The following is a 23,430-nucleotide window of genomic DNA, read 5'->3' on the forward strand; positions in this document are numbered from 1 at the left end:
GGAGATATCATAAAAAAAAAAAAAAATGTTTTTTGTTTTGGTTTTAAGAATGTCATGTTCTGTTCTATATGATTATTTTAAAGATTATGTTATCTAGAAAGGTTCTAGCGCTGATAAAGGTAAATTGGCTCACCATCTTGCCATTGGAAGAGCTCTCCCTGGACGGTGCCCCTGGTGCCCAGTTCACATACGCCAGAGGCTGACCCTCTTCCCATTGGAATCCCTGCTGTCTATTGTTCAGACCAATCCAGAGGTCAGAGGTGATGTTGGGAAGTATGGATGTAATAAAAGCTGAAGAGAGAGAAGTAGAAAAACAGAAAATAGACTAAAAATTTGTATTTAGATTAAAAAGTAATATTTAGGTGTTGGATATAAGCCAACAGTTAAGCCTAGTACATGAGGGCCGAATGGCTGTTCGGCCGGCTCCTGTCGAAGGGGCAAGACCGAAAAAGGTCTGCCATTTAGCTCCTGATCAGTGCTCTAAGCCAATGGCTGAGAGCACTGATGAGAGTGTTCTGATGGGGTGCTGTCCCTATGTCAGAACACAATAGCACAGCAGGGGAGATCGCTGTACTAACATTGGATTGTTAGTACAGCGGCTCTGACCTGAGCTGCAAAATATAGCTTGTACAAGGCTTTAGGCTGGCCATACAGGAGTCATTTTTTTCATTCAACCAGTGGGTTAAGCAAAAGAAAATTACTTGATTCCCTTACCCACACACTTGATGTGGATGGAGGCATCCCAACTGCTGAGCTATTGTATTCTGACAGCAGAAAGATTTCTTACCCATCGGAGTACACTGATCAGCACCACTGGCTATAGCCAGTGGCCCTATCGAGAGAACATTTCCCAACAGGCTGATTGTACACAAGTCAATTGATAGATCAACTTTTGTACAACCGGCCTGCCCGTACATGGATCAAAATTCGGCCGATCCATTCTGAACTGGCCAAATTTAAATCCGTGTATGGCTGCCTTTAGACCCATAACCTTTTTGGTGATGAGATCTCCCAATGGGATTATTAGGTAAAAGTCAACTGTAGTACTGTGTCCACGCACATACCTTTACCAACAACAGTGGCATCACTATCCAAACTTTTTGTCAACATTTGTGCAGTCTCAACTAGAACTGCAAATCTTCATGTACTGCAGAGGGTCAAAACTGTTGCTAGGCCCATGCACAAATGGTTCTCTCTCTAATTTACAACCTGCGTACACACATGACGTTCTGTACAGTTTAAAGTGGCTTATCTCTTTCCTTTATACAGTCAGGTCCATATATATGAACACAGGCACATTTTTATTTTTTTTCAGGTATTTACCAAAACATATTCAAGCTATAGTTATATAATAGATATGGGCTGAAAGTGCACACTCTATGGTTTATTTGAGGATATGTACATCCAAATCGGAGGAAGGGTTTAGGAATTACAGCTCTTAAAGCGGAAGTCAACTCTTGAAAAACTTTTTCCCCCTGCAAAGTAAATGCATACTGTGCTAGTATGCATCGTATACTAGCACATTATGTGACACTTACCTGCAACGATGCCCGCGTTGTCCCTGCTGCCGGGCGCATCCATCTTCACCCGTCTTCTTCTGGGTCTGCGGACTCCGGCTGTATTACTGGCCGGAGCCACGTGACGTCACTCCCGCACATGCGTGCGGGAGCCGCCAGTCACAGCACAGGGCTCTGAAGAAAAGGCACGGCCAGGCCGTTTCTTCAGAGTGCATGCGCCGATGACGTCATCAGCTGCATGCACTGTAAATATCTTCTAAACGGTGCAAGTTTAAGAGAAATTACAGCACCTATAGGTAAGCCTTAATATAGGCTTACCTATAGGTAAAAGTCATTAAAGTTAACAATAGCCATTCCCCCTTTTATAAGGGTCCAAAAGTAATTTGACAATTGAATCAAAAGCTGTTTTATGGCCAGGTTTGGGCTACTGCTTCATTATTTCTTCATTAATCAAGCAGCTAAAAGGTAGGGAGTAAGTTCTAAGTGTGGTATTTGCATTTGGAATCTATTACTGTGAACCTACATCATGCATTTAAAGGAGCTGTCTATAGCAGCAACATTAGGAGTGGCCAAATCAACAGTTTGGTACATTCTGAGGAAAGAAGAACACACTGGTGAGCTCAGCAACATAAAAAGGCCTGGACGTCCATGGAAGACAACTGTAGTGGATGATTGCAGAATCTGCTCTATGGTAGAGAAAAACCCATTCACAACATCCAGACAAATGAAGGACACACTCCAGGAGGAAGGGGTATCATTGTCAAAGTCTACAATCAAGAGAAGACTTCAAAAGAGCAAATACAGAAGATTTACCACAAGGTGCAAAACATTTATAAGCCTGAAGAACAGAAAAGCCAGATTAAACTTTGCCAAAAAACATCTAAAAAAGCCAGACCGGTTCTGGAAAAGCATTCTTTGAAAGGATGAAACTAAGATTAATCTGTTCCAGAATGACAGGAAGAAAAAAGTGTGGAGAAGGCTTGGAACAGCTCATGATCCAAAGCACACAATGTCATCTGTGAAACATGGTGGAGGCAGTGTGATGGCATGGGCATGCATGGCCTCCAGTGGCACTGGGTCATTGGTGTTTATTGATGATGTGACAGAAAAATGAAGCAGCTGGATGAATTCTGCAATGTTTATAGATATACTGTCAGCCCAGATTCAGCCAAATGCAGCAACGTTTATTGGATGGCGCTTCACAGTACAGATGGACAATGATCCAAAACACACTGCAAAAGCAACCCAGGAGCTTCTGAAGGAAAATAAGTGGAATATTCGGCAATGGCCAAGTCAATCACCTAATCTTAACGCATTTGAGCATGCTTTTCACTCGCTGAAGGCAAAACTGAAGGCAGAAAGGCCCACAAACAAAGAACAACTGAAGACAGCTGCAGTTGCAGCCAGGTAAAGCATCAGAAAGGAGTCTTTAGTAATGTCCATGGGTTCCAGACTTCAGGCAGTCATTGCCAGTAAAGGATTCTCAACAAAATATTAAAAATGAACATTTTATTTATGATTAAATTCATTTGTCCAATTACATTTGAGCCCCTGAAAATGGGGGGGACTGTGTATAAAAATGGTTGCAGTTCCTAAAATGTGTGCTTGATAGTTACGTTCAACCCCTTAAATTAAAGCTGTAAGTCTGCACTTCAAATTCATTTGGATTGTTTCATTTTAATTTTATTCTGGTGGCATACAGAGCCCAAAGTATGAAAATAGTGCCTGTGTCCAAATAAACATATATGGACCTAACTGTATATGTTTTTCCATTCAGTTTTTTTGCTTTCAAGACTCTGGTAGTCCTTTGATAAAGAACAAAATAGAATAGGGGGGCAGCACGGTGGCTAAGTGGTTAGCACTTCTGCCTAGCAGCACTAGGGTCGTTGGTTCACATCCCAAACATGGCTCTACCAGCATGGAGTTTCCATGTTCTGCATGTGCCTGTGTAGGTTTCCTTTGGGTACTCCAGTTTCCTCCCACACTACAAAGACACGCTGATAGGTAAATTGCCCCTACTATGTGTATGTATGATTGCAAGTTATGGACCCTAGACTGTAAGCTTCTTAAGGGCAGGGACTGATGTGAATGTACAATATAAATGTAAAGCGCTGTGTAAATTGATGGCGCTATATAAGTACCTGAAATAAATAATAACGATATTTGGCTACCTCATAGGCTAAACATGACAAACTTTTTGTTTTTACATATAAGATACAAGGGAGGGACTGATATAACCTTTATAAAATGGCTGTGCAGTTTTTACAGACAGCTCTTGTGGATGTTTTTTGCCAGGAACACATTACTGTTGAAAACCAATCAGTGCTCATGGTAGCACTTACCCTGTTCTAAATAGTTGTCAATTGTGGCGATCTCTCCATTTAGGACTTTGCAAAACTCTCGAGCTTGTTGCCATGTCCTACTCTCGCCCTTACCATCTGCTCTCACTCCAAAACACTGCATGGAGATAAAAATCAACAAGGTCATACTAGGTGCACTTAGTGACATACAGCATAGCGTTATATATTGGTCTTAGACAGTTATCCAACCCCTGGACTCACAATAAAAAATAGGTCAGAACTTTCAATAGCTGTAAGGCAAAACTGGATGTGGTCATGAACATATTAGTCTTTAGTATTACAGATAACAAATGCAGTTGTGGGACAGAAGAAAAAACTTTGCATATTGCTGCACTGACCATGATTATTCTGCTCTTATACCTGTAGAATTTAATTTGAATTTTTGTATGAGAAACTATAAAAAAATGATCGTCTGACCATTGATGGTGTCTTCATGAACTTGACTAATTATAAACGATGTTTGCTTTGAGTACCATGTCAATGTCTCGATTTTCATAGAATGAACATTCTGCTTCCGGATTAACTTTGACGAGTTCATGTGTATAAGACCAGTTATGATTTTTCTCATTGGGGAGCGAATTCAGTGATTAGAAATGTGTTTGTTCCCATTAGATTTGGCAAACATTTTCCATCCTTGTCCTTTGATTTTTTTTGTTCTCACTGATCAAAATCAATTGTTGAATTCTTCCCTTTAACGCTTAGGTAATAGAACGAACATTCCAAAAATTACATCTTTCAAACTAAATTCTGCAGGTGTACGGCCAGCTTTAGTTTAAAATTCTGCTGTAGTAATTTGCCAGAAGAGAAAGATCCATCATAAAATGACATGTTTAGCTACACTTTTTTGTTGAATAAATAACACTATTTTAGTCAACTAAACTATGACTAAAGCTAAAACAATTCAGATCACTAAAATATGACAAACTAAAATGGCATTTTGGTTTAAAATACTAAAATATGACTAAAACTAAAATGGCATTTTAATCAAAAGACTGACTAAAGCTAAATCAAAATATGAGGTCAAAATTAACACTGAACTACCACATAGGAATCAGCTGCTGAAAGGAAAAAAAGTAAAGGCTTTTCTTATATCTTTCTTAAAATTGAATGTTGGTAATATATTCAGGTAACATGTACAATGGCATTACAGCCAATAAAGTTTACAGTATTTTGTGTTTGTGTTTTTCTCTTTTAATTGCACTTTTGTTTGTCAAAAAGCAATGTTTGGTTTATTTATGAAGCTTGGTTTTATTTATAAAGATGTTATATATCAAAATGGCAAAATCTGCATCTGTAGTGCATGTTCAAACCTTAATACCATAAATAATATGTTCTAGAGAAATGCTTAAATAATGCACTACAATTTAATCTAAATCCATTAGATTTTAGTTGACTAAAATGTACTGGAGATTTTAGTCAACTAAAATGTTGGAGATTTTATTCGACTAAAATGTACTGGACATTTTAGTAGACTAAAATACGAATAAAACTAAAACAGCTCAGATTACTAAAATACAACTAAAATTAAAATGGCATTTTAGTCAAAAAACTATGTTCTAACCTTGTTCATGAAAGGTAGCCAGGTCTTGGGGCAGCCACCCACACTGGGTGGAGAAAGCGGAGGTAAGGTGGGTGGTGGGACTGTGGTGTTTGTCCGTTTACATATATATGGCAGAGCAGTGATGCATTTCTGATCACCCCATTCTCCTGCAGACAAAAAGAGCACCATGTGTTTATGCAATACTCAAATTTACAATTCTAGTAAAACAAATACTTGGCCAAGTGACTCATTTTGGAACCAAAGACATAAAAACTGCTTCAGTATAAAAGCTTCAACTTCATTAAACTATTGGCTTTAAGTACAATCTAAAGATATTGAAGGACAAGTTCAGTAATTATGTTAAAAAACGCTAGTCCCCCAAACACACTAAGGTGGCCCCCACCCACAGAAGCCTAATTAGTTCATCTGATAGTGACAGCCTTCCACTTTGTCTATTTCCTGGCCACTAAAAATATAGTGGTGGTCCGCTGTACCATAAACTTAAATGGGACATACCTCAGACTGATCTAAGTGGTTCAGGTATATTATATGACATAAAATCAAAAGAAGTGTCCTTGCTAAAAAGATGGTTCAGTTGTGTTCTGAGCCCAAATACAAAAGTACTGCTTACCTCTAACTGCTGTCATATACACACATTTCTTTTCTCTTGAAATGCGGCCTATCCGTCCAGGAGCCCATTTTACGTAATTGAGTACAGTCTTGTCTGACCATCTGCAAAAAAAAAGTGCAATTTACCATAAAGATGGCTAAAAACCAGTATTTCATTTATTTCACGGCCAGCACCGCAGAACAAGCATAGACTCTGGTAAACCCAACTAAACAATGATTTATCCAGTTCTGTATTATTCCACTTTTTTTTTACCCAAAGGAACTTTGTCAGATTATATCTATCTCCCAATCATACAATGTCTGCTCACAGCCAAAATATTGGTTTGGTGAAGCTTTGCAGGTGTACATGAACTGGTCTTCATCTGAGTACAAGGCTCATCGATACTGTTTATTTTCAATGTCTAAGGACTACATATCCCATGGCATCTTGCTGCCTGGAAGTATTGATTCCTGTACTGACTTCCGCCTCCTGAGACTCCTCATCTCAGCTCCTCTATAATTCAGATGGCAGGCTCTGTAAATTCTTTGACACATCAGTGCCTTCTAGTAAGTCATAGTGAATACGTGTCACAGAATTCAAGGCAGTAAATGTGGGGGGATCTGCGCAAAGTAGGTTTACAAACTTCAAGATTGTTCAGAGTATTAGGAGTAGGCTAGAAAATATTTAATAATGCAGTATGGAATATGAATATATTTTTTTACATTTTCACCATATATACACTTTAACTGACTTAACCTAATCAGGACTATAGCATAAAAGTTATGCATCATTTATTTTGGAGTTAAATGCCAACTTGCAACAAACATTTAATAATTTACCTTCACAGCAACTCACCTGAATCTCCCATCATTTTCATACGTGTGAAGTCCGATCCACCAGTGCTGCTCTTGCACTCGAAGAGACTTACAGGGGATTAAAACACAGCATTAGATTCATATGATAAAAAAGCAAATATAAAGTGCTCCACGTCCTAGTAAACCCCAAAAATGTATGGAGAGCTCTGTAGGGCTTCACAAGGGACTTGCCCTTAGGTAGTTGGGTTGTGCCTGCAAAGATTACCGCCTTCTCAAGTGTATGGGCAACAGTTACAAAACAGAAAGCACAACAAAACAGCCAATGAAAAGGGAAGTACTGGCATTCTGGTGGGGAGGAGGTGCCTTCTGCCAAAATTCTGATCTTTTGGCTTATGCTTGCAAATTAAAATATAGCCCTCCATTCAGCTCCACCATACAAATTCTCACTAATTTCCAGATGCCTTTTTTTCCAATACATTTTTATTAAAAATGTTAAACATACTGTATGTAGCCCAGACCCCTAATAGCTCCCTCTGCTTTGTCCCAGGTTCTCTTCCTGACCAGGTCCCCAGACAGCCAGGCACACAAAACTTGAACATTCTCTCTCTCACAATTACCAGGCAGTGGATGTCTTTTTATGATTTATTGCTGGTTAAACAAGGATGGGGTAGAGTAAAACTTTAGGATACTGTAGAATTTAGAAATGATTTGGGTTTTGTCGTAGGCACAACACATACTATGTTCGATAAGAAATTATTTGGACACTCTCTATTGTGTCTTCTCTCTTCAGGGCCACCTCCCTTCTTTGCAGAGGCTAGAAACCCCAGCACTTATGGAACTCCCAGCAGGGCAGATCCCACTTTAGCAGCATTGACACAGTCACACAAGGAGTTTAAAAGCAAACAGTCACCAGGATCCCACTTGCAAACCTCTACTTACTGTGTCTCCAGCTTGGATACCTCCTGTCCAAATACTGGATGGACACTGTACCGTGAAGCTCCAGGCCACATCTTTAGTGCACCCCTTAAACCTGGTTCTAAACTGCTTCCAGGAAAATAGCCCCCCCCCCAGCTCCCTCTGAGCTGAGATCTCTGTGACTTCTCTGCAACAGTCTTTAGCTAATCTGCCACAGGGGGAAGCAGCCCTTAAAGGCCGGGATCTTCTCCTCCTAGACAAGAACCAGACTGCTTCAGTCCTCAAACTATTTATGGGCTCTCTCTGCCTTCTGGGCACACTCCTCAGGGATCGCCTAGAAAACCATAAATATTCAAAGCTCAGGGTCTGCCTCTTCCAGCCCACTATAATATACTGTAGAATCTACTAGAAGGCAAGGAGATATAGTTGAGCCTGCAGCCTGTGTGACCTAGAGCAGCCAAACGAATTACACACTGGAAACTTCCATAAAGTGAAGGGAAATTACAGTTTTGACAGTTATCAATAAAGCAAGGGTCCCTCACCTCATATTCTAGGGACAATTGTAATATTTTAGATTCTTAGACACTTTTGTCTCCATTAACAAAGGTCAAGAGTGACAGCATGTGCAAACAGCAAACTGTTTTGGCTGGAGTTATACCTTAATAGAAATATTAGCAAGTTATGGCTGAATAAGTCTGACCCAGGAAAACAAATGTGTGTTGCTCTTGTGAAGCAATGATCACATTTAGAGTTATTTTGTACCTTCTGTAGGTTCTGCACTAGGAAGTCTAGCTCTGCTGGATTATGAACAGACGCTAGCTCAGCCCCAAACCAAGTGCAGATTCTCTGAGCCTGTTGCCATGTGGATCGATGCTCAAAAAACTTATAGTCTGCATTGTCAAATCTGATCCACTCGGTGTTTCCTGAAAGATAGCATAGTGAGACAACTGAGAAGAAGTCAATGGGCCGAATTCAATATAGATACTGTACATCTTCTAACCAAATTAACCAATGAGTATGCAAAAGTTTCAAGTAGGCCTAGCATCAGATATAGTTTTTCATGTTAAGGGCATGCATCCTATGTAATATTTACCTGTAATGCCCCATACACATGATGATAATATCAGACAAATGATCATCAGTTTTATTTTGCATGCTAGTCTAATATCGAAAATAAATAGGTTACTAGAGTTTCGACAATTCTCGTATAGCAGAATACAACTTGGAAAGTGATGTAATGTATTGTATTGTAATGTATTCTTTCATTTCCAAGCATACAGGGTCTTAGTCACTCAGTTTTTTTTGGATGAATACTGTACTGATTAAACACAAATTATCTCTTGTATCATGCGAGAAACATTTTCCTGCTTGTCCCTTATAATTTCACATGAACTGTCGTGATCGGCTCTCTAAAGCTGTGGACTACCGATCAGCTTATTAGACGAGCGATTTGACAGCGGTATTTTTCACCCAATTTTCTCATCATGTCTAAAAGGGTTTACTATTAAGTATGTATTGCCACTCATGGAGGCCACAATACTCTCCCTGACAATGCGTTCATCTGCTTTTCATCAGGACAGTACAATTTTGTGTAGGCATCATCTTGGGTCAACATCTGCTTCTTGGACTGAGATACTGGCTACTAGAATCGAGTTTGCAGTCATGCAAATCCCAATGCCTTTGTGGTTCTTTGCTGCGTTCATGTATGTCTGCCACAGATCAGCCAGCTGTAAGCTTTTGCTTTGCGATTTGCTACAAAGTTACACTGTCCCGATTCGATTGCTAGGGAGTTAAATGAGGATATGTTGGTCAAGCACCTAATCAGAATTCTGCTAGGTATTTAGATCTGTTAACATCTTAGTTAAGAGACTACTCTCTAAGATCTGAAGAAGAAGATTTCTGTTTCAGTAGGTTTTTTTTTGGTTTTAACAAGTGGTTAACATGCAAAAGTTCCACCCATGCAGGGGCTAACATTGAGGTTGAAACAGAAATTAGCTTATAAGGAGGGAAAAAATAAGGTGACACATAAACAGAAAAAAATGAGAGCTAACACAACTCCAGTAAATAAAAGTGTTCATGAAACCATAAGGACCAAGGGGTTCTGGTGAGGTTTCCCACAACTATCGGGCATCAATATCCAAAAGGTGGTGCAATTTACAGCCTATACTGAACTAAAAAAGGATAAAAGAAGCAGAAATCAGAAGAAAGTTAGGCAGGAAATGAGAGAAAAGGAGTTCACTCACCTTCCAAGTAGGGAGCTAGATAACAGATAGGGGAGTCTAGAGAAGAAAGGGAGGCCAGAAGGATTGAGGCCAAGAGATGGGGAAAAGGTAAGGGTTTGGGAACATCGGGACTGTCCGTAATAGGCGGCCCAAGCTGGCTAGGAGGAGGGTAGGAAAGGCATTTAACATCCATGGTTCCCAAATTTTGAAGAACTTGGCATGATAGTCATTGCAGATGCTCGACATCTGTACATTAAGCATTAATGCGGTCATTCGATCCCTCAACAACAAACTTGGAATTGGACAGTGTAACAAGGCAAACTTGGCTTCTTTTGGTATTGGTAGATGAAACAACGTGAATAGGAGGCCAAATACATGAGGCCGGAAGCCAATTAGTCTAGGACACTTTCACCATATATGTATAACATCTCCACGATGGCTACAACCCCGGAAACAGCGGTCACTGTAGGGCGGATTGGCATGGGCAATGCGAGCAGGGACCTAATACCAACATAGGAACACCATATATGTGAAGAAGAGGATTTAATCCAGACTGGCATTTGATTGATTTTTAAGTAGAGGCTTGTCAGCCAGATGGTGTCTACAGGGCCACCCACAGCTCAAATGTTGGCCGATTCAGCAGGAATTGGCTACAATTTGAGCTGCGTGTGGCATGCAAAACTATCTTCTAATTGCAGCAGAGAGGTGACATCACCTTAGCCAAGGCAAAGTCACCTGACAGGAGCTCAAGGCTGGCTTTGTAATATTGGGAAGGCTTATAGGCAATTAGCCACAATTAATTCAGCCTGGCTTGAAAAGATACTGAAAGGTCAACTTTCAGGTGCTGATCAAAACAAATCAATAAAGGTAACATTTGAACACGTAACCGATTTACTGTTCAGTAGTCCCTTAATATATCAACCAACATTTTGTTGCCCATCTTTGCCTACTGTGGCAGATAACACTGACCTATAGGCTATCCAAAAAGAGTTGAATAAATATCAAATATTTTCTGTACAGATGATTTTTTGAATGTTATTCATGTGTATATAAAACATTATTTGCATCCCAATACAAGGAACTGAAAGTGTTATGAAAAACAATTAATGATTTGTTAGCTTTTATTTTCTTACCTTCACAGCAGAACTTAAATATGTAACCTTTTTGATTGTTATGTGCAATGTGCTTTCATTACTATGGCAAAGTGAAAGAGGCTTCCACAAGCTAAGGCATTACAATAATGTACAACAAAACAGCATATGAAATATCTGAATAACTATGTAATGATACAGAGGAGAAAAATCAAACTCACCCTTTGGAACTTCTGGTTCTTTGATGTCTGTTCCTGAACATTCAAAAGAAAAAAAGAAACAAGTATTCTATCAAAAATTAAACCAGGTCATTGATTCATAGATGGAATATTGTAACCAGGGCTGAATGTGTACCCAAAGTAGAGGATCTGCCAAAACTTTATTTTATTAAGTTTAGATCAGATCTGAGAACACACAGACAACAGTAAACACCTAACAAAAGTTGTATCATTTTCCCACTCCATCCAAGACTAAAAAAGTGGGACTGGAGTTCCACTTTAATGCATGAAAATGGTCATATACATTGATCAGCTATAACATTATGACCACCCACCATAATCCGTCAGAGCATGGACATATGAACTCCCCCTGACCTCTGAGGGAATGCTGTGGTATCTGGCACCAAGCCATCAGTAGCAGATCCTTTAAATCCTGTAATTTGCGAGGTGGGGCCTCCATGGACTTGTTTTCCAGCACATCTCAAAGATGCTTAATTTGGTTGAGATCTGGAGAATTTAGAACCCAAGTCAACACCTTGAACTTGTTGTGTTCATCAAACCATTCTTGAATTAATTAGACCAGGCCACCTTTTTTCATTGTTTTGCGGTTCAGTTCTCCTGCCCATTGTAGGTGTTTTTTGTTGACTGTGGACATGGGTCAGCATAGGCACCCTGACTGGTCTGGGGCTACGCAGGCCCATACTCAACATTATGCACTTTGTGATTGACACCTTTCTGTCGGAATCAGCTTGAACTTTTTAAGCAATTTGAGCTACAGTAGCTCTTCTCTTGGATCAGACTGTACAGGGCAGCCTCCGCTCCTCATGTGCATCAGTAAGCCTTGGCTATCCATGACCATGTCACTGAATCACCAGTTTTCTTTGCTTGGACCAATTTTGGTAGGCCCTGAACACTGCAGACTGGGGAAATCTCACAAAAGCTGCAGTTTGGGAGATGCTCTAACCCAGTTGTCTAGTCTTTATAATTTGGCCCGTGTCAAAGTTGCTAAAATTCTTACCCTTACCCATTTTTTCTACCTTCAACACATCAACTTCAGGGAAAATATGTTCACTTACTGCCTAATATACACCTCCCCCCCCCCAGATTGTTATGAGGTAATAATTGTTATTCACTTTACCTGTCAGTGGTCATAATGTTATGACTGATTGGTGTATGTATACACAGTTCCTTGAAAAAGTATTAGTACCCCTAGAATTTGTCCACATTTTGTCATGTTACAACCAAAAATGTAAATGTATTTTATTGGGATTTTATGTGATAGACCAACACAAAGTGATAAGTAATTGTGATGTGGAAGGAAAATTATAAATGGCTTTCAAAATTTTTTACAAATAAATATCTGAAAAGTGTGGTATGCATTTGTATTCAGCCCTTAACCCTAAACTAAAATCTAGTGGAACCAATTGCATTCAGAAGACACACAGTAAATAGAGTCCACCTTTGAGTAATTTATTCTTAGTATGAATACACCTGTTCTGTGAATCCCTCATGGATTTTTTAGAGAACCTTAGTGAACAAACAACATCATGAAGACCAAGGAACGCACCAGACAGGTCAGGGATTAAGTTGTGAAGAAATTTAAAGCAGGATTAGGTTAGAGAAAATATCCCAAGCTTTGAACATCTCTTGGAGCACTGTTTAATCTGTCATCCGAAAATGGAAAGAGTATGGCACAACTGCAAACCTACAAAGACTTGGCCATCCACCTAAACTGACAGGCCGGGCATGGAGAGCATTAATCAAAGAAGCAACTAAGAGGCCCTTGGTAACTCTCGAAGAGATGCAGAGATCCACAGCTCAGGTGGGAGAATCTGTCCACAGGACAACTATTAGTTGTGCACTCCAAAAAACTAGCCTTTATGGAAGAGTGGCAAGAAGAAAGCCATCATTGAAAGAAAGCCATAAGAAGTTCCATTTGCAGTTTGCGAGAAGCCATGTGGAGGACCAAGCAAACATGTGGAAGAAGGTGCTTTGGTCAGATGAGACCAAAATAAACTTTTTGGCCTAAAAGCAAAACGCTATGTGTGGCGGAAAACTATATCTGAAAATCACCTTGAACACTCCATCCCCACCATGAAACATGGTGGTGGCAGCATCGTTATGTGGGGATGCTTTTCTTCAGCAGGGACAGGGAAGCTGGTCAGAGTTGATGGGAAGATGGATGGAGCCAAATACAGGGCAATCTTAGAAGAAAACCAGTTAGAGTCTTTAAAGGATTGCAGACTGGGGCGGGGGGGTCACCTTCCAGCAGGACAATGACCCTAAACATACAGCCAGATCTGCAATGGAATGGTTTAGATCAAAGCATATTCATATGTTAGAATGGCCCAGTCAAAGTCCAGACCTAAATCTAACTGAGTATCTGTGGTAAGACTTGAGAATTGCTGTCCACGGACACTCTCTATCCAATCTGACAGAGCTTGAGCTTTTTTGCAAAGAATGGGCAAAAATGTTACTCTCTAGATGTGCATAGCTGGTAGAGATATGCTCAAAGAGACTTGCAGCTGTAATTGCAGCGAAAGGTGGTTATACAAAGTATTGACTCATGGGGGCTGATTACAAATGTACGCCACACTTTTTAGATATTTGTAAAATATTTTAAAAACCATTTATCATTTTCCTTCCACTTCACAATTATGTGCCACTTTGAGTAGGTCTATCACATAAAATCCCAATAAAATACATTTACGTTTTTGGTTGTAACATGACAAAATGTGGAAAATGTCAAGGGGTATGAATACTTTTTTTCAAGGCATTGTAGCAACTATTAAAAATATGAGGACGCATTTTTAGTTCGGAAATGAAAATGCAACAGTGAAGGATTTTCTTCAATAAAAAATTATATTAAAAAAAACAGAGCAATGTATATACAAAGAATAAAACATGGAGAAGGGGCCTGAAACAAGGAAAAGCGGTATGACCAGCACATTAAGGAAATGAAAAAAAATGCATAGCTTTTGCCATGTTGTATAAAACCGACCAACTCAAACTTCCAGTAGCAGCATACTAAGTGATGTATCCAAGGACAGAAGATGGAAAGCAGCTTTTATCTCAAACCCAATGATTTACCTCCTTAGTCTGCAAAAGGATATGCCAACTTATCCAGCTAAGTCTGAAACCAACCTATATTCCAAATCTAGGTTAAAGTGCACTGGTGGCTGGTGACATGAGCAGACTGTGGTGCTTGATTACACACCCAAATAGTATACCCATCAACAGGACTGCTGTTAGAAATCGAGGGGCCCCGTACAGACTACCTGGCAGGGCCCCCCCAAGAAAATATTAAAGATATATTTAGCTGAAATTACAACAAAATCACTATTAGCAGACTATTAGCAGACACAAATATAACATAACTCGCATAATTACTGCTAAATTAAAAAAAAAAAAACTATGTTAAGTAAAAATAAAGATGAGATGAGAAAAATATACAGGCTGGCCAGTTGGAGCTCAGTGATCAGAGAGACAGAGAGAGAGAAACAAAGTTACAAATAAACTCCTGAGCAGAGATAACATTAGAGCCAGTGCTGGGAGGGGGGGCCCACACAAGGGAGGGGATTAGTGAGGGACAACTGTCTCTTTCTCAACAGATAAAAGCTGATAGCAGGGAGAGGAAAAGATCAGATTCAGGTGCTGGAGGAAGATTTCTGTATTTGTTGTCCATCACTAATCGCCCTCTCTGTGTGGGCCCCCCTGTGTGCTCGGGCCCCCTACAAGAGGGCTGGTGCCCCCCCCTATCAGCGGCCCTGCCCATCAAGCTCCTAAAGCTAAACTCCTGGCACCAATATTTGTAGTTTTTTAGCTCCTTACCCCTACAGTCTAGCATTTTCTTCCTTCATCAGAATACAAATAGGACCTTTGGCTTTACAAAACACATCCTGTGATGAGGCTGTGGGCATATTGACGCATGCACAGCTGCAGCAGGATAGCACTGGTGTCAATCTTAGCTGCAACACTTTATGCTGGCCATAGACAAAGCTATTTTTTTTACTGCAACCAAGGATTGCAGGAAAGAAAATTGAAAATTGCTTGAATCTTTCCCACAGAGCCATTGTGCTCTCCTGGTCGGTGGACAGACGAAGCCATCCCCACTGGGAGAACACAGCAATTATTGCTAGCAACTCTAACAGATGCTAGCAATAATCGCATGTAAAATCCAACAGGCTGGTTATACCAAATGTGATTAAAATTGGGTACATTAAGCTCGCCCATACATGGTTTGAATCTGGGCCTGTTCCTGCTGAACTCGAAAGAGATTTGAACCATCTATGTCTGGTTTTAGTCAGCAGAAAACTTTAGTCAATCAGAAGCTCTATAAAAAGGCACAACTAAAAGCTGAATTTTTAAGGTACTAGACAAACAATAAAAAATAATCTACACAGCCAATATAATATATAAACATATCAAAATCATGGTGCCAAGAGTTAAAGTTTAATTCTGATTAATTTATTCAGCTTTATCTGATATACGGAAACAGTTGGAAGTCAGGGAGCTGTACCTTTAGGCAATTTGCATATCCAATCCATCTGAGAGTCACACTCAATAGCCACCCACTGTAGAGATGACAGATCCAGCACCACACACCTTCTTATATCATCATTGTCTTGATAGCTGCGGTCAAAGTTATGATAGGAATACTGAAATAAATAGGCAGCATTAATTGGGTTTCCTGTGATCTCTTAAGGCTCGCACACACGATTAGAAAATCGGGAGTAAAATTTTGACCGATGAACGATCTGCCGATTTTCGGATCGTTGGTATAGTGCTTTTGACAGCCAATTACGAATTTTCATACGACAAAAACTGGATGTGCAGGCTATAAAAATGTTATCGTGCGTGAACACAACGTCTGATTTTCTTTTAATTAGTACAGTTTTAGTCTGAAAAAAATCACAAGAGCAAGACTACGCATTCTCATAAACAAAAGAATACAAGCAAAACAATTCAACACATGACATCACTTCTTTTTTTTCAATCAATACATTTTTTATTGAGTTTCAAATACAGATGGAAAAAAAAAAGAAAATCACAGTAACAGAATGTGATATAGGAAAATAACCACAACAAGGTAGAACATTAACAAAAAGTGGATAATACAGTATTCAAACAGTAGTATTAGCTTCGTACAAGTGCTTAGGCATCATGCATGCAAAGGTTAACAAAGTTTATTCTGATGAAGGGAGAAGAAGAGAGGCGTCGAACTACCCCGACTTAGAACCCCTAGGGGAACAATGTCACCAAGCCACGGGTTGTCGACACCCCTCATCATCCCCCGGACCAGAATGAGTAGAATAGAAAGTTACATTATAAGCTTCTAATATCAGGTGTTAAATAGGGCCACTCCGACCAAGATTTTTGAAATTTGTGATGGGTTAATGCGTTGAAGGATAAAGCGTTTTCTAGTTTATAGTTCTCATTTACCAGGGTGATTGCCTCAGAAAGGTTTGGGGCATCGGTGGTTTTCCACTTACGTAGTATTAAAATTCTGGCAGCCGAAAGTAGATGTACTATCATTTGTCTATACGTCAGTGGGTATAATTCAATATTTAGATTCAATAATGCCAACTCTGGTTTGGGCGGCGTTAATATTCCAGTGATAGATGCCATACATTTGAAAATTGCTTTCCAAAAGCTTGTGAGGGAGGGGCACTCCCAGAGGACGTGCTGTAAGGTACCCACTCTACCACATTCTCTCCAGCATAGTGGTGAAAGGGAGGGATTTATTTTGGATAACCTATAAGGAGTGAAATACCACCTATTTACAATCTTTGTCATCATTTCCCAATGATTTGTACAAAGTGATAGTTTGTGGGTCGAATTGATCGCTATTTGCCATTGCTTTAGGGTGAAGGATTTATTAAGCGTTTTCTCCCATTTCAGCATGTGTGGTGATTTAATTTTAAGGGAATCAGATGTAAGGCAGGAGTAAAAGAGGGATATACCTTTAGTAAGGGGTGGTACAGTGGAGATGAAATTCCATGTTTGGGAATTAGTTAGTAGTTCTGATATTGGATGTTTAGCTAGAGTGAAAATGATCTTGGAGATGGTGAGTGATAGGTCAAGTGGAAGGGAGAATTCCTGGATAATTTCCTCTTTATCTTTAAGCCTACAATTACTGCAGAGTTGTTTTATGAGTGATAGACCGTGATCACCTAACTTAGTGACATTAAGCTTTTTAAATTTAGATTCTAATATCTTGATGGGAATATCACAGGCGTGGAAAAGGTTTACCGTGGGTGTTAATTTGGAAATAGCTCTCCAAGCTTGCAGAGAAGCTTTGACTGTGATGGGAATGTTTGGCCAGTTCCAAGGTATCCATAAATCACACTGAAGCATGAGTGTTAGGTTTTTAGTCGGCACCAAGTCTTCCTCAATTAATGCCCATAATGGGGTTTCACTACTGGTGTTCCAATGTTTTAGTTGGTCTAGCCTGGAGGCCCACCAATAAGCTTGTAAATTTGGTAGTCCAGCTCCTCCCATGGATTTGTGCCCAGTGAGTACATGGAAGGCTTTTTTCCCTGACCATATCAATTTCCTAATAATACTTGTAAGGGCATTCAAATTTGTTTTGGGCATGGGGACCGGTAATGCTCTACATAGGTATAAAATTTGAGGAAGGATGGTCATTTTTATTACCGCCATTCTCGCTCCCCATGTTAGGTCAATTTTTGAGAAATTATTAAGGTCTTCACAGATTTTTTGCTTTAGGGGTTTTAAATTCGAATGAATAAGGTCAGAGGTTCGAGGTGTGATGGTAATTCCCAAGTAAGATATTTTTTCATCTGTCCATGAGAAAGGGCAGTTTTCTAGCAAACGTTTTTTTTGTGTCAGGACTAACATTTAGATTCAGGACATCACTTCTGAAGTTGAATTCTGTCGTACGAGAATAACCTCTTCACTTTCCATGTGAGAATAGCATGCAACAAGAACTAAAGAAAATTTGTCCGATAATCTGATCGTGTGTACGAGGCTTTAGTAGAAACATTCACACCTCTACTAAAAGTAGACATTTTGAAGGCACCTCTACTATATGTAGACTTTTTGTATTAACTGATAACAAGCAGCCAGGGACACATATCAATGTAACGAGACACTTATCATGTAATGGGTACCCAGAGGTAAGAGAAGACTATTATGCCCATAGATACCAGCATACTGTACCAGGCAACTCTAGGAAAAAAAAATATTGAATAGATATGTTTAGCCAGTTTCTATTGTACAGTTTGGAGTATGTCTAGCTATGCTCCTGCTTTCACTCGCATTGGCATAAATATGCACATTTTGTGTTGTCTGATCATGTATGTTTATGCCACAATCTGATGAATTTAAAATCATTTTTTAACAATTCTTCCAGAAATTAGATCCCATTCTCGTGTCTGAATACCTTCCACTGAGTATTTGCAATGAGGCTGCCAATAAATCGGAAGCTCTCTTATGAACTGAGTCAATAGAAAAAAAAAATATTCCAGTCAGTCAGGAAAGAAGGGATGAAGTCATTATATCTGGTCTGACTTTTTATAAATACCGTAGGTATTGAGTGTAAAGTGGATTTTTACACAGTTTTAACCATGGGCGGACTGACAACTCATTGGGCCCCTGGGGTTAGCAACACAGGGAGTAGCTTGTCCCCTTTTCCCTAAGCACCCCCAGGTTTTTTCTGTGACAGCTGCAGGATTGGCTCTTACTCAGCTCCATCCATTGGTCAGAACTAGGGATCGACAGATTATTGGCAATGCCAATACATCGAGGGCCGATATGCACTTTCACCGATATATCGGAATCGGCTCCTGAGGTTACCGATATTGCCGATATTTAGGGAAAGTGCATGTACCGGAGTGATGCCTGCAGCTAGAGGCATCATCCCGGTACTGGCGTCCATAGCTGTCTTGTAATGACAACTGATGCGGCTGAGAACCCGCTCGGCTGTCATTACAAGGAGCGGGAGGGGACGTCTCCCCCCTTCCGCCGCCTTCCGCAGCTCGCCCGGGTCTCCCGTCCCGCCAGGAGACCCGGGCATCCTACCTGCATGGCCGCTAAATAGAAGACCCCGATTAAAGCTGCATTCGGTTCTGATCAGGACTCCATGTAAAAACCCGGAAGAGAATTCATGACATCACTTCCGGGTACTCGGCGGCAAATTAAAAAAAATGCGAGCAAAACGTGGCGTTTTGAATGCTTTTAACTGCAGAGGAGGGGTTTGGGGTCTTTTAGACCCCCAGATCCCTCCACGAGAGTACCTGTAAAAAGAAAAATTTTCCTAAATGTTTTTAAATGTCCGAAAATATCAGCCAATATCAGCCGATACCGATATTTGATGACCAAAATATCGGTATCAGCACTAAGAAAACGATATCGGTCGATCACTAGTCAGAACACCCGGCTTGTTCACAGGGTTAGTGAAGCGGACAGCACATGACAGTACTATTATTTTAACTGTTTCTTTCCCCTGTTTATGTCAATAAACTGTACATTTCTTGACAATATTTGCAATGGCATCAGTATTTTTTATTACAGCCCCAAGCACCTTCTGGGGAGAGGTTCTTTGTTGTGGGTAATCAGAAAGGAGTATACTGCTTTCGGAAAAGTGAAATGTCTACAGAGGGAAAAGATTCCTACATAAGGATCCCAGGAAGAAATGAAATAGCACACAAGTGTGTAGCCCCCAGTGTGATAGGCACAGACAGGATAGGAAAGTGCAGCAAAAGTGGGGGATGTGTGGCTTCTTTAAACTCACCATGGGATATACTTAAGTCCCGGTTCACACTTATGCAATGCGGGAACCCTGAAAATCTACTGCAGGCTCTCGCATCGCATTCCCAGCGCAGGCAGTTCACATTGCCATATGCAAATCGCTGGGGGTGTCAATTCAAAGTTAACGACACCCCCAGATCAGTTCACATATCACAGTGCGAACTGACATTCGGACATGAATCGGATCGCATAAGTGTGAACCACCATGCGATCTGATTGTGCTGCAGACCCAAGAATCAGGTTCAAATTCAGCCATACTATCTGTATGGCTGAATTTGCATTGCCCATACATCGCACGTATCTGCCTTCATGTAAAAGATCCCCTCCCCCACATGAGCATAGGGTTGCCACCTCATCCCTTTAAACCAGGACACATATGAATTACACAGTTTGTGAGGCTGATTAGGGTCCTTTCACACTTGTCCGTTCCACCGACATTATTAATATAGATGTATGTCATTTTTATTGTTTTTATTGTTTTTTTATTAGTAATGACGATGATCTGCAAATTTTTGGCGGGACTGCGACATTGCGGCGGACAGATCAGACCCCTAACTCACATTTTTTATACTTTTGGGGGGACCAGTGACATTACTACAGTAATCAGTGCTAAAAATATACACTGTTACTGTAATAATCCCACTGGCAGAGAAGGGGTTAACACTGTGGTTGATCAAGGAGTTAAATGTGAGCCTAGGGGAGTGATTCTAACTGTGGGGGGGCATGGCTTGTGAAATGATCACAGGAGCTCTGTGATCATTCCAGAGAGAAGAACGGTCTCTGTCCATTCTCCTCTGTCAGTGGGGAGCGATCGCGGGTGTCAGATGGGGACAAGTGGGGATGGGAGCGCGCACTCGCCCCCTAGCTACAGGCGCGCGACCAACGAAGGACTACGTCGTTTCACGCAGGAGGGCCAGCCCGCTGCAGTAAATAAGCGGTGGGCGGTCTGGAACCGGTCAATGTGTTTCCTGGTTTAAAAGGATGAGATGGCAACCCCATGTGAGCAGCTCACCCCAATTGATAGAAGATGTCTTCCTGTGCCTCATCCCGGGAATGTGGTGACTGTTACAGCTGTCCTCTTATCAGTAAAGAGCAGCAGACTGAAGATGAACGGTCATGACAAGGAACTAGACTCCCGGCTTGGACAGCAGCCTGTTCCGTTCTGCCGGGGTCTGCTCTGCATTCACCAGTGTTCACACACAGCACACAGGGGGAAAGAAGCAGCAGAAGTTGGGATGCGATGCAGGAGACTTCTAAAGCTACAGTGGGAAGCCTGCATGGGGCCCCCTACTGGGCCTGGGTCTTTGGGCAGTGCCAGAATGGACAGTCCGCCCCTGGTTTTAACAGCTGCTGTCTATGGATTGCAAGAGTTGTGACATGGGAGAGGGAGAAATAAAGAGCTTAGAGCAGCCTCTTTGGCCATGTATTATTAGATAGGATGATATGGGCCTCTAACTCTAGTGATGCTCAACTCTGGATTACAGGCAGTAAAAGGATCTCTTACTTTTATGGTGGGAATTGGGAACATAGTAGACACAAAGAAAGGACTGTACTGATCCAAGCCCCCCGGGTGTATTCCTCCAGTCCACCTCCTCATTTCATATTCCAGATGTGCCTGCTATACCATGTACTTATGTATGAAAAAGTATCCTGTTCTCTTTGTATTGCTTCCTTTGTGTGAAATTCTGGTGTTCCTGACAGTCTCTCTGCTTTCCTATTAAAAACTGACCACGCTAAGTAGGAGAGCACAGCATGGTCAGTCCTCTAGGGGTCCTGTGCTCCTCCAATGATCAGACTTGTCCTGACATGCCCTGCTGCACAGCCATTTGCTCGGAAGCTCAGTGTGCTGTTGTTGCACCTCTGCAGCTGGTAACAGAGGGAATGGGATCACTTATAAAAAAGAGAAGAAAAGGTATTGATTATGTTTTTTAATATCTTTACACAAATGTTTTGCCTTTTTAATTCTATTTTAAACTCAATGGATTGTTTTACAAGATGATCATTTACAATCAGTTTAAGAACTTATCCCGCTTGGCACATACAGGTATGGCAAAAACGAAGAGCAAAGCCACATTCCCATAAAATCTCAACATAAGGTTTAATAAAAGCTGTTAGCTTCTGACATAGTCCCTGTCCTAAGTCACCCCCTAACACATTTCACCCCAATTGGGCTTATTAGTAGAGGTCCTAGACCTTATAGACTTCTACAAAAAAGCCCAACTATGGGAATACGAGCCACAGGGACGTGGCTTAGGACAGGGACTATGTCAGAAGTCAGTTGCTATGAATACATTTTATAGCGAGACTTTATGGAAGTGCGGCTTTGTTCTTCATTTTTGCTGTAAATGGTAACATATATTTCAATGCTAGAGGGTGCTTATTAATGCTTATATGTTTACTGCTATACATTTATATATTGTGGCACATAATTGACTCACCCCCTGTCCATCGCTCCAGACCCAACTCTGATCACCACTGGGATCTCTGCGGTTCAGACCAATCCAAAACCAGAGCTGCTCATGATTTTCTGGTTCCGATTCACTGTGAAAAAGTATATAATCATCAGTCTGGTCCAATTGCATGGAGGGTTACAAAGTGAGAGTGCGAAGACAGTGAGAACGAACCCAAATATTTTGTTCAGGAAATGAGCCACATAGTGTTCTTCTGCTACGCTGGAGACACTGAGCAGCTGAGCCCCAATTTCCCGGCAGGACTGCTGAGCTGAAATCCAAGACTTTTTTTCTTGTAGCTTCTCCGAATGATAAACCTGAATAGGAGGACAGAGAAAATAAGTCCATAATTTGGACAGCATATTAGCAATTGTGATGGCTCCTACACATCCTAGAAAACAGCAGACTTATCTAGGCCAGGCAGTATGGCAGCCTGTTGGTTTACGCTCTTGTCTTCCAGAACTATATTCCTGTGTAGAGTATTCAACAAAGACATTGCCCATGTGGGCTTTATCTGTTCTCCCTCCTGCTTAAAATGGACAAGGGGTCCCCCTGGGGTGCGGGATTTTAACGGCAAATACACTTCCACAAAGAAGTAAAATTTAAATCATTTTATTAATAGCAAAAAATTTTAAAATAGTTCTGTGAAAGATCTGAGGTATACAACCATTACAATATATACAAAGAATGTGTATGGATGTAAAACCAAGGAAGTAGAGATGATGATGGTACATATACTTAGTGGTATATGTTTGGTTTGAAGGAAATCCTCCCACCCGACGCGTTTCAGGCACACAGGCCTCCTGCTTAAGGTGAACCTAGCATCAGATAGATATATGTTTTCATGTTAAGTGCATGCTGAATAATGTGTAAGTGTGAAAGTCCAGGTATTTATTACCAATCAAAGTATTCCCCCTGAC

General features: G+C 40.7%; 1 protein-coding gene across 2 annotated transcripts in view; it reads right to left on the reverse strand.

Moving 5' to 3' along the window:
* Positions 1-23,430, reverse strand: part of MRC2 (mannose receptor C-type 2) — a 128,527-nt gene that overhangs the window by 13,343 nt on the left and 91,754 nt on the right. For both annotated transcript variants that reach the window (XM_082271265.1, XM_082271264.1), the window contains exons 13-22: positions 22,685-22,827; positions 22,499-22,601; positions 15,808-15,946; positions 11,292-11,324; positions 8,520-8,680; positions 6,883-6,950; positions 6,049-6,149; positions 5,439-5,584; positions 3,860-3,974; positions 134-291 (exon numbers count right to left, since the gene is read on the reverse strand). In XM_082271265.1, coding sequence (XP_082127391.1) covers positions 134-291; positions 3,860-3,974; positions 5,439-5,584; positions 6,049-6,149; positions 6,883-6,950; positions 8,520-8,680; positions 11,292-11,324; positions 15,808-15,946; positions 22,499-22,601; positions 22,685-22,827 — 1,167 coding nt within the window. The remainder of the gene's footprint in view (positions 1-133; positions 292-3,859; positions 3,975-5,438; positions 5,585-6,048; positions 6,150-6,882; positions 6,951-8,519; positions 8,681-11,291; positions 11,325-15,807; positions 15,947-22,498; positions 22,602-22,684; positions 22,828-23,430) is intronic.

Source organism: Pelophylax lessonae (assembly GCF_965119305.1).
Source record: "Pelophylax lessonae genome assembly, chromosome: 11".
NCBI lineage: Eukaryota > Metazoa > Chordata > Amphibia > Anura > Ranidae > Pelophylax > Pelophylax lessonae.